Genomic DNA, 12,345 nt, shown 5'->3' on the forward strand with positions numbered 1-12,345 from the left:
TTGGGAAAAGGGGAGAGGGGGATGTGGGAAGAGACTGAACATAAACTGTGCACCTATGGATGAGGACAATGGGGAGTGGGGAAAGGGCAGAGGGTGGGGTGGGAACCTGGTGGAGGAGAGCAATGGTGGGGGGGGGGGGAAGGAACATTTGTAACAATATGAACAATAAAAACTTATTAAAAAAATAAATAAAAGTTAAAAATAAATAAATAAATAAATAAAATGCTACAGCTACCATTTTAGTGTACATACTCCAAAACCTCTTTATGCATATGTACATATAGGGTGTCCCCCAAAATGTATACTCTTTGAGTAATTATAAAGGCAGTGTATATTAAAACACATTTCATTTTCAAAATTGAGGTATCAACTGTTGAATTTGGGACACTATGTATATAATTTTTCTACATGAATTATATATTATATATAGTGTTTTGAGGCTCTTTTTAAATCAATTTTATATCTTGGGTGTATTTCCATTCATTCAATATTCAATAATATTAATCGGCCATCTATTACCAGGCATTGTTCCAGACACTTAAAATACTTAGTGGGACAATACTAAGACTTATGGTTTCATACTGATTTTACAGCAGGAGAGGGCAGACAATATAACCTTAATAAAGAAGTCCTGTAGCATGTTGGAAGGTAATAAGTACTATGGATAAAAAGAAAGCAGAGCAGGGTAAGGGAGATCAGAAGTGCCAGACAGATTGCAATATTCAGTGGGGTGATCAGGGTACATCGCATTTAGCTTTTTGATCACTACCTAGCTTTTTATTGTCATGTCTTATACTTTTGATTATTCCATACTTGTTTTCGCTCTTCTTTTTTTATTAAAATCAGGTGACCTATAATTATATTTTTCATGGTTAAAACTTTTAGTATTTTTAATGTTGATTACTAAACGTGGCATCCTAACTTCTTTTCATTTCAGATGCTTTTTTAAATATAAAACTGTATTTTCATTTGCAGCAACATAGTGCTCCCCAAATATTTCAGATTTCAAAAATTATGAAGGGATAAATAATTACTTAGATGTCTTAAAAAGTGCTGCTTTTTGTAAATATGTAAAAAGAATGGTAAATTTGCTTTGGCAGTGTCATGGATTAATTTTTTACTTAAATTTGACAGTGGATGCGTTTTATCGAGGAAATGTCAAACTTGTGAATATCTGACTTAATAGAAGATATGTCTGGCTTCCTCATTCTTTCTTCTTGTTCCCCTTTGTATATATTTTCATCTTTGAAGCATATAAAGCTAATTTATGAACAGTATTACCAGAGACAGCCTTCTTGCTTACATCCTCTTGCCTTTGACTTCAGTGTCTCTTAACAACACTTCCATACGCTACATGAATAGTCAGATGGTTATATGCATATTTGTGTTAGTTTAAAATGTTTAGCAGCCTACAAACGGTCAGATTCAAATAACTTCTCAAACTTAATTTTGTTTACATTTTAGGTGTGAGTACTTGATTCGAGTTAAAGGACAAGAGTTCATCAGTCGAGTTCAAGCCAATTACCCTCATCTACTTGAACAGGTAGGGTCTTTATTTTTTTTTAATCGTTGGTTAACAACAGATAAATTATTTTGTAATAGAGAGTAGTATTTTACTACAAAGGCAAGACTTGCTTTAAAAATAGGTTTTCTGCCCTGGCTGGTGTGCTCAGTGGTTAGAGTGTCAGGCCACCCACCTAAGGGTCTCCAGTTGGATTCTCAGGGAAGGACATGTACCTAAGTTGCAAGTTCAATCCCTTGCCTTGTTGGTCAACATGAAAGTCTTCCTTTCGCTCTCCTTCTCTCCTCCTCTCTCTTCTTCTTTCTTCCCCTCCCTCAATCCCATCTACTCTCTAAAAATAAATGGAAAAAATGGCCTTGGGTAAGAAATACCCGCCCCCAAAAAGTTTTCTCTTTTACAACACCCAGCATGATCTTAGAGTACTATTTTTAGGGTTAAAAACAGATTCAGAATTAGAAATCTCCTGAAAAATAATATTTAAGTTATATCTGTCTCTAAGCATTTTTCTAAGGAAGTTCCAAAATTATTTGAGGAAAAAAAATTGGGTGGAGGGGATAGTAGAATTATGATGGTTTAATATATTAATTTTTCTTTAAAAGATTTGAAAAAGTATTGTATTGCTCTTTCTAATCTTCCTGGAAAAGCAAATAAGAATTTATATAGTAGTTTGAGGACCAAACACTTTTAAGCAATAGCAAATGGAACTGATATAGGGTCCAACTTAGCCCAAAGGGTGATCCAGGAAATGTAAGATATTTGGGATGAAAGGCAAACAATGATTTTCATAGATCACTGAAAAGATCTAGCCCCTCTCCTGCTTTAATAAAAATAGAACTTATAGGGAGATATGGGGGAGATAAGAGATCAACTGAAGGATTTGTATGCATGCATATAAGCATAACCAATGGACGCAAAACTCTGGGAAGGAAGGGCATGTATGGGTGTGTGTGTGTGTGTGGGGGGAATTGGTAAGGTATGTACACATATAATACCTTAATAAAAAATGAGGGGAAAAAATAGAATTTAGCCGAAACCGGTTTGGCTCAGTAAATAGAGCTTCGGCCTGTGAACTGAAAGGTCTCAGGTTTGATTCTAGTCAAGAGCATGTACCTTGGTTGCGGGCATGTCCCCAGAAGGGGGTGTGCAAGAGGCAGCTGATTGATGTTTCTATCTTATTGATGTTTCTAACTCTCTATCCCTCTCTTCCTCTCTGTGAAAAATCAATAAAATGTATTTTAAAAAATAGAATTTATATGTTAATATATATTTATACACACACACACACAAGGAAATTACTGCTGAAAATAGTGCTTTTGACATAAAAAATTATTCTGCCAATAAACAAGTCAGAAACTTGAATAAAATAGGCCTCTTCATTTATTTTTGTTGCAATGAATAGGATAAGACTTATATTTTAATTTTATATCTTTTCCCCCCTACAGCTGTTATCTACTTCAGAAAATCAAGAAGATGAAAATGCAGAGTCACCAAGTATGTACAATGATAATAATTGCTACATGTTAATAGAACCACTTGGTACTGTTAAGATAGAAATTTGATAATAGTTGTAATATACTAGAGGTCCGGTGCATGAAATTCATGCACAGGGGATGGGGGAATCCCTCAGCCCAGCACCCTTTTGTAATCTGGGACCCCTCAGGGGATGTCTGACTGCTAGTAGGTATTGGGCCTAAACCAGCAGTTAGACATCCCTCTTGCAATCTGGGACTGCTGGCTCCTAACCGCTCACCTGCCTGCCTGCCTGATCACCCCTAACCACCTCTGCCTCAGCCCCCGCACCTGGGACCCAGACTTTCCTCCCTCTGATCTGCTGCAGGCTACCCAGGACCTGGGTGGCATCCCCCAGACCCCAGCTTTGTCAGGAAGGACGTCTGTAAGACGTCTGCTCTGTTGGGTCTAATTAGCATATTACCCTTTTATTAGTATAGATATTTATATAATTTACAGTACATTTTCAAATACATTAAGTTGGTATTTCTCAAAACTTCAGGGCATATCATAATTTCCTAAGGAAGTTTAAAAAATATTACAGATTTCTAGTCTGCATTTCAAACCTACTGAATTAAATCATAGTTATCTAAGGCAGCCTTTTTCGTATATGTGCTGTCGAAGCGAGCACCTAAGGCAGCCTTTTTCAACCGCTGTTCCGCGGCACACTAGAGATGTTGCCTGGTGTGCCGTAGGTGCAGACAAGACAAGAATTTTATAATTTTTCACTATTTTGTTTACTTAATATTTCATAATAAAGTAATTATAAAATACTTTCTTTGTGTTTATTTGATTCCTATTCAAGAGAATTACTTTATATATAGTCAATATAGGCACAGAGTTAAATTTTTTAACATTTTCTAATGGTGGTGTGCCTCGTGATTTTTTTCATGAAACAAGTGTGCCTTTGCCCAAAAAAGGTTGAAAAACACTGATCTAAGGGCAGGGCTTGAGCATCTATTGTTTTACATCCAGCCTAACCCTTGTTCTCAGACTAGTGTGAGAACAGATGCACTGTATCATTAGCTTGCTCACATATTCTTTACATGAAATGGAGAAGGTAGAAAATATTATTTTCAAATAGAGACTCTGAGAGGTAAAGTGATCTGTCCATCACCTTAAACCTAAAAGGTGATAGAGCCTATATTGGAACAAGCACTTCTATTTATTATTACCTACCGTGTTTCCCCAAAAAATAAGACATCCTCCGAAAATAAGACCTAGCGCATGGAAAGATAAGACATCCCCTGAAAATAGGAGCTAGCGCAACTTTGGGAGAAAAAATTAATATAAGACACTGTCTTATTTTCGGGGAAACAGGGTAGTGTTCAATTAAAGCCAATGAATACTTATTGTGTATCTGCTCTTCTGAGGATAGGTTAGAGAACAGGATAAATATAACTCCTGCTCTCTTGAACTCATAGGCAAGGGATACAAATACATAGACAGGAGAGAGGGATGTGGTGGGAAAGGTAAGTGAGCTCTGAGAGTGCATGAGGAAAGATCAAAAAGGCTTCAGATTAGAGGAAGTATTGGTCTTCTCATAGAATCATAGGGGCCAATAGGAGTTAACCAGGTGGCAAAGGGAAGAAAGAACTTTCCAGGCAGAAAGAACAGCACATGAAAGACTTCAGTGACAAAAGAGAACAGGCACATTTGGAGAACTGAACAAAACTCTGTATAGCCAGAAGTAGGACTTGCAAACAGATGAATGAATGAATCAGGTCGGCAGTAAGAGTAGCCAGCACTGTAGGCAGAATTTGTGACTTCTGGAGTAGAGTATAAAATACAATACAAATGAGTAAATGGCGAGAAATCCATCAGTTTGCAACTCCTGGGCTAGAGTGTACTGTGCAAATGAACAAGTGGCGAGAGATGAAGATGAAGAAGTAAATGGGGTCCAGAGATGGTGTGAGATCTTACACACCACAATCCTAAGGACAATAGAATTGTTGGTGGGATTTAAGGAGCGTGACATAGTCAGATTTCTGTTTTTAAAATGTCAATTTGGCTGCAATGTTGAGAAAGAACAAATGGGAGCAATTCTGAAAGAGGCTCTTGCAGAAATAAAGGTGAGTGATGACAATGGCCTCTTTTGGAAATATGTGAAACATATTTGATTTAGAAAGCTCATTTGTTCATTCAACAAGGGGATAAAAGGACCTATGTTCTGCTGGGGTGATCGCCGACATTCCTTCTCATAGTCGCAGTTATGCCGGATAAATCATATTTCATATCTGAATACAATATTCCATATTCTTATTCCAGTGATTGGACGTACTTATCATTATTTTAAATTTAATGGTTAATATAAAATGGTATCTTTATGTTTCTTGGGCTCTATGCTTTTGAAATTGTAATAACTTTTAATTTAAAAAATATGCAGATGATCCCAATATGTGTTAAATTCTTTATTCCATGTAGTTATTCATTATGAACCTGGAGAAAACCATTCGGAAGATGCGGTCATGATGAATACACCTGTGGTGAAAGCTGCTTTGGACATGGGCTTCAGTAGAAGGCTGGTAAAACAGACAGTTCAGAGTAAAATCCTAACAACTGGAGAGAATTATAAAATCGTCAGTGATCTTGTATTAGATTTACTTTATGCTGAAGATGAAATAAGGGAAGAGGAGAAAGAAAGAGCTACTGAGGAAGAAGAATCAGGTACACCTATTTGTTAGTACAGTCTATATATCCATAAGAATTTGATCTCACTGCATATAAAATATACTCATAGTTCAATTCAACCAGATTTTTCTTATGATTAGTATTCTGAAGAATTTCTTCACATGAAAATATATTTGAATTGCTTAGTAAATTAAAATGTATATACTTAATGAGATCATTTTTTCCTGCCTTTTCTTAATTTATATTTTTATTCTGGGTAGTTGATTATGTATGTAATTCTTGGCATGTTTTTAACCTCAGGCCAGTTGCTTGCCTTAAATTGAGATGGGATCAGTAACAATGATTAATTTTAATATCGGCATATGTCTTAGCCTGTGACTATAAATTAATGTACAAGTTATGATGAAATCTCCTACCTGCCTATACAAGAACTGAGTTTCCCTTCCTAGTGTCCGTCTAGTATTTAGGGGAGTCCTAAGATAGGTACTATTTCATATTCTCTCAAGATAACTTACCCATGTCCTTCCATACTAGCTTTGTCTGCTACTCTATTGCCTTTCATCAAAATTCTTCCTCAGAGCATGTCCGGTCTCAACTGGTTGCTCTCACTGCTCCCATCACTGTGGCTTAGACAAAAATGTGATCTCTCCTTTGCCACTCTTCCCCAAGCACGGACCAGTTCTGAGTTCTTTCAACATAGCTAAACACAGACTGTAACTTTTACAAGCTCTTACTGGAGATTCAGGGATAACAGAAGAGCAGTTTGGCACAAATGGCTCTTGGTCCCTGAAGCTCATCCTCACAAATCTCTCTTCCTAGCTTTAGGTTTATCTCTGCATAGCTCTAGCCATTTATACTAATGACCAGGAAGCATGTTTTCCCTAATCAAGGCTGGTTCCCAAATATTTACTAAGCCCAGAAGGAGAAAAAGAGGTTGCCCCTTATTCTTATTCCCAAGGCCATCTGGGATCTATTTCTTCCCAGGATTATGGACAGTGAGATTGTTTACTCCATTCCTGAGTAAACCTACTCTTGCCCACTAAGGTGGTTTTGCCTTCAGACTACAGTAATACAGCATTATTTATTTACCCAAGTGTGCGATATAGTCTTACACACCACCAATTCAGCGGCAAAATAGTCCAAGTTCATCTCTGCCCACCCTACTCAAGTTCTCTTTTTCACTGTGCAGTGAAAATCAGGCTGCAAGTCCTTTCTGTATTCTTCTCAGTTTTTGCCATTGGTCATTAGTAAACAATAGCGGAAAGAAGAGAACACCAATCTCCACAATTGTTTATAGACTCCATGAAGTCTAAAGCCATCCAGCTATAAAATATTTGTTTCCTCTAAAGAAAATAAACAAATTTCCAGATATATCCCCAAGTCAACAATCTATATATATAAAAGGCTAATATGCAAAGTGTCCCTGCGGGAGTTCCACTGGGTGTTCTATCATGCATTGACCACCAGGGGGCGGTGAGGAATGAAGAAAGGCCCCAGCTGTCAGCTGGGGAAGGGAAGCTCTGACCAGCAGCGGGAAGGTCCTGATCAGCCCTAATCGCCTGCCAGGCCTAGAGACCCTACCTGTGCACAAATTTTGTGCACTGGGCCTCTTGTATACAATAATATGCATTGTCAAAAAGATCCCTTCACCCTAACTGATTTGGCTCAGTGGATAGAGTGCCAGCCTGAGGACTGAAGGGTCCCAGGTTCGATTCTGGACAAGGGCTTGTACCTTGGTTATGGGCACATCCCTAGTAGGGAGTGTGCAGGAGGCAGCTGAATGGATGTTTCTCTCTCAACAATGTTTCTAACTCTCTATCCCTCTCCCTCTCTGTAAAAAATCAATAAAAAATAATTTTAAAAAAAAGATCCCTTCTCAGGTTCAACATTATATCTACACTACGCACATAGTGTCTGTATTCAAGAAATGTTTTTTGATTGAGTGAATGAAAATACATCCATTTAGGTTACTGATTATTTTAAAGTTTTCCCAAGAATAGTGGGTAATTTCTTGACAGGTGTGTAAATAAAGAGGAAATTAAGGATATTTTTCCAGAATAAAATGACTCTAAGGTATTTTCACCTAATAGAAGACAGCATACATACAGTCTGTGATTTTGAAATAAGACTTTTTCATACAGCCGCTAGCACTCCAATTTTAGACATCTTAAAGAATTTCAGAAAATTGATTACATTAGGTTAAATAACATATAATTTGAAAAATTAATCTTAGATTGAAAAATATACTTCAACATCAAGTTGTGTATTATATCTTAATTTTCTAATATATCACTATTTCTCTAACATAGATAATTGAACAGAATAAATTAAGTTCTAATTCTCTTCTCCCTCTATTACTTCTTTGTTCCCATTGCTCTTTAAATTTCTGAGGCTTGGTTGTTCATTTGTTCAATCTGTTTTTGGAGCATTAATCTTGTGCCAGATACTGTTCTAGGTTCTGGTCCTTTTCTCATTTATTCTCAGAGCTTCAATTATCTTGAAAATGTGTATCTCTAACCTTGACTTTTTTACTAAACCCTGTATTTTATTATTTATTAAATGGTTCTATTTTTGTGTTCTATTACTTGGCAAAGTCAGTGTTTCTAAAATCTAGAAGTCTCTCCCAAATATGTTTTTAGACAACCTAGCTTTTGTTATTAGTTTATTCATAGAAATATCTTTATGGATCATGGTAAAACTATATTATAATTATTAAATTTAGAATAAAAGATAATTAAACTTTCAGAGCTTCAAAATAGGAAACATTTTATCAGTAAATAAAAAAATCTAGATCTCAGAAAATACAATGATCCTAAATGTCAGGAAAGGGTCATTGACAAGTAGCATTTAGTTTTCAAAATGCTCTTAGTGTCTTTCCCCTTTTACTGCAAAATATTTAGGTAATGGCAATATCAAGTCTAATTTAGGAAAATAATTAAAAATTTCATCTTAAAATGGTAAATGGTAATTTAAGAAAAATATTCTATCATTTAAATAGTTTGACTACTTTTTCACAGTTTCACTAAATAGAAATTTCAATTTTATTAGGTTCTAAAGTGTATTTTATAGCAGTACTGCCAAAGGGTTGAGAGCACAGATTATGAGGCCAAACTGTCTTGGTTTGACTTTTGCTAATTGCTTCCTCATGTAATTTACTTGCCACACTGTGCTTCTGTTCTCTCATCTGCTAAATTAAAACATTAGTGTCTACCTCAAAGGGCTGTTGTGAAGATGAAATGAGTAAATACACGCTCAGTGCGTACCACAACGCTTAGTATTATAAGTAACATTGCTATTAGACACAGGGGATTGGGTAGCCTCAAACCTAGCAATCAACTTTAATGCCTGATTATGAATTATGGTCATTTCCCCCCCACTCAGTTATATGTATAGGTCTGGAAGGGAGTTTGTGAACAGAGATTGAACATGTTTACGTTCTTTTTTCATAAAGATGATCTGTCATATATCCGGAAGAATAGAATGGCACTTTCTCAACATTTGACTTGTGTGGTTCCAATCCTGGATAGTCTACTAATTGCTGGAGTGATTCATGAACAAGAACATGATATTATTAGGCTGAAAACACAGACATCTCTGCAAGCAAGAGAACTGATTGATACTATTATAGTAAAAGGAAATTTTGCAGCCACCATATTTAGAAACTCTCTACAAGAAAATGACCCCACGTTGTACAAGCGTTTATTTGGTGAGTGCTAGACAATTACTTTTGAGAACTTTCTAGATCAATTGAAAATATGCTTATTAATAATTGCGATTATTGAAAAAATCCAATCAAATATATAAACTAGTAATTTCACAGAAGACTAAAGACTTTTTCTGCCTTGACATGATGACAGTTATTTATAGCATTTGTCTGGAGTCTAAGCTGTTACTTTAAAAATATATATTCTGTGACTAAAGATTAACCTTATTTGCCCTACTGATGCTTTTTTTCTTTTTCCCCCTTAGTGCAACAGGACATAAAGTATGTTCCCACAGAAAATGTTTCAGGTAAAATAGTATTAATGATTTAAACCAGTAGAAAACATTATTTTTATTTTCTTGGCTTTTCATTGGGAGAGAAGCACCAAATTGCCTTTTATTAAAAATGTATTTCTCTTCTTAGATTTACCGATAGAAGAACAACTGAGGCGACTACAAGAAGAAAGAACATGCAAAGTGTGTATGGACAAAGAAGTTTCCATAGTGTTTATTCCGTGCGGTCATCTAGTAGTATGCAAAGATTGTGCCCCTTCTCTAAGAAAATGTCCTATTTGCAGAGGTACAATCAAGGGTACAGTTCGTACATTTCTTTCATGAAGATGATCCAAAATTTTAGCATTATGGGTTAACTATATTGTAATTTTAACTTTTATATTGCTTTAGTTTCCTTATTTTTAAAAATTTATTTATAACTCAGAAAATTTTGTTTTACACAAGTATAAATATATTTATGTAAACATACAGCTAAACCATATAAACATATTTCAGATATCAAGAGAATATGCTTTGTTCTTGTGAACAAAAAATAGGGGTACACTACAAGTACAATACTAAATTAAAATTTCAGCGCTATTGAATTGTAAGTGAAGTAAAATTTAAGATTTGTTAATTAACCTTTCAGAATTTTAAATATTTTGTTGTATTAAGAACCAAGAACATGGATCCTCTGTCTTTTTTTGATAAGTGTCCTATACATAGATCTTGATATTTGTTTGAGTGACTTTTTATGGACATGGTGTTTTTGTAAAGAATTATGTGAGAAATGTTTTAATAAAGCAATCAGAACTACTCTTATTCTTAATATTTTTATTTCTATGATGTCAGATAATTTAGGCATTCCTAGGCTCCTTCTTTACCAACTTAAAACCTCTTCAATATTGAACTACTAGAGGCCCAGTGCATGAAATTCATGAACTCCGAGGGGGGGGAGGAAAGGGGGAGGAGGTGTTGTCCCTCATCCCAGCCTGCACCATGTCTCAGTCCGGGAGCCCTCGGGGGATGTCTGACTGATGGTTTAGGCCCAACTAAGCCATCAGTCAGACATCCTTAGCACTTCTGCAGAGGCAGAAGAGGCTCCTGCCACTGCCACTGCGCTTGCCAGCCATGAGCCCAGCTTCTGGCTGAGTGGCGCTCCCCTGTGGGAGCACACTGACCACTAGGGGGCAGCTCCGGCACTGAGCATCTGCCTCCTGGTGGTCAGTGCATGTGATAGTGACCAGTCATTTAGCTGTCTGGTCAATTTGCATATTAGCCTTGTATTATATAGGATAGTTTAGTTCCTTTTCTTTAAGATGTTCCATCAGTTACACTTGTAGAGCACACCTGGCTTTAATTTACGGAATCCAATGGGATGTCTGATATGAAATCAAACAATCCTTATAGTGTTTGTTTATTCATTCGTCTATTGACTCAGTCAGGAAGTCTTGTGCCAAACCTATCCATTGGGAAAAGTCTGTTTTATTCTCACTACTTTGGTATTAATTCTGGGTCTTAGAAAGTACACTGAGTAGCAGCCCCTGGAACCAACAGGTAAATAAATATGTTCTACTCTAAAGGCCCGGTGCACAAAATTAGTGCACAAAGGTGAGGGGTTTGGGTGGGGGGGTGTCCCTCAGCCTGGCCTACAAAGACTGCAGCAACCCTCATGACCTCTATCCTGAGGTTCCTCCCCTCCTTCCGCACAGCCTCTGGGAAGATGCCTGTCCTGGGGCCTCCTCAGGGCCCCGGCCCACCACGCCCTGCAGCTCTCAGGTCTGGCTTCCCCACCTGGCATGGTGAGCGTCAGCTGCCATGGGAGCCAAGCCTCGGAAGTCACCCCCTTGGACCACAGTACTTGCGAGTGTGTGTGTGTGGGGATGGCCTTGGTGGCAGTGATTTGATGTCTGTAGTGTGCCTGCCAGACACCCCCCTGCTGCAGCACCATGCTGGTCACGTCTGGACTGCGGGCAGGGGCCTTCCAGTCTGCGACTGGGGCTGCTGGGCTGTGACGGGGGTCTGCAGGTGGAGGACTCCAGCACCCAAAGGGCTCCGTCAGCATCAGGAACTGAAAAGATCCATTTTTCTTCCTCCCCTCCCTCTGTGCGGCCAGAGAGGGGATGCTGGGCTTGCGGCCCCAGAGGCCCCTTCCCTCCCTCCACACTGAGCTCGCACTGTTCGCACTCCCTCCACAGCCAAGGAGCAGATGCTTGGCTCCCATTGCCAGGGCGATGCTGCCAGCATCTGCTATGGGCACTGCCATTTTGCTGTGGAGTGACGGTTAATTTACATATTACTTAGATAGGATACTGTCAATGCATTACTTTTTGGTAACACATTCAAAGGATAATTCTCTATCCTTTGTTTCCTATAAAGTTGTCAGGTCTTTAAAACCAGAAGTAACTCTATAGTGGGGAACACTTTTGGGGGGGATAAGCAAAGGCCAGTTCTAGATGTATGCTAGGGTTGCGCAGAGGGAGATTAGGCACCAAGCAAGGAGGAAAAGAATCCATCTCCTTATTCTGACACTAAGAGACTATTTCTTTGGGATATCACTGATTTTGCCTCTCTTTTCAAAGGCTAACCAAATGGCTCTCTTGGGGCACTAGCCTGTATTGTAATACTGCTTAGGTTATCTGTAACTCAGCTATAAGATATATAGACAGTACGTGGCTTTTTTTGCAACACCTATTTTTTTAAAAATC

General features: G+C 37.7%; 1 protein-coding gene across 4 annotated transcripts in view; it reads left to right on the forward strand.

Moving 5' to 3' along the window:
* Window positions 1-12,345, forward strand: part of BIRC2 (baculoviral IAP repeat containing 2) — a 39,376-nt gene that overhangs the window by 2,169 nt on the left and 24,862 nt on the right. Inside the window, exons 3-8 of one of the 4 annotated variants that reach the window (XM_036426186.2) lie at window positions 1,465-1,543; window positions 2,965-3,013; window positions 5,456-5,698; window positions 9,114-9,368; window positions 9,632-9,673; window positions 9,789-10,450. The exons of 2 other annotated variants lie outside the window; for them this stretch is intronic. In XM_036426186.2, coding sequence (XP_036282079.1) covers window positions 1,465-1,543; window positions 2,965-3,013; window positions 5,456-5,698; window positions 9,114-9,368; window positions 9,632-9,673; window positions 9,789-9,982 — 862 coding nt within the window. In that variant the 3' untranslated portion in view covers window positions 9,983-10,450. Of the gene's footprint in view, window positions 1-1,464; window positions 1,544-2,964; window positions 3,014-5,455; window positions 5,699-9,113; window positions 9,369-9,631; window positions 9,674-9,788; window positions 10,451-12,345 lie in introns of those variants that run through there. One more of the 4 variants, XM_045578042.1, reaches the window with a different exon arrangement.

This window comes from Pipistrellus kuhlii, unplaced genomic scaffold (assembly GCF_014108245.1).
Source record: "Pipistrellus kuhlii isolate mPipKuh1 unplaced genomic scaffold, mPipKuh1.p scaffold_m20_p_9, whole genome shotgun sequence".
NCBI classification, from domain to species: domain Eukaryota; kingdom Metazoa; phylum Chordata; class Mammalia; order Chiroptera; family Vespertilionidae; genus Pipistrellus; species Pipistrellus kuhlii.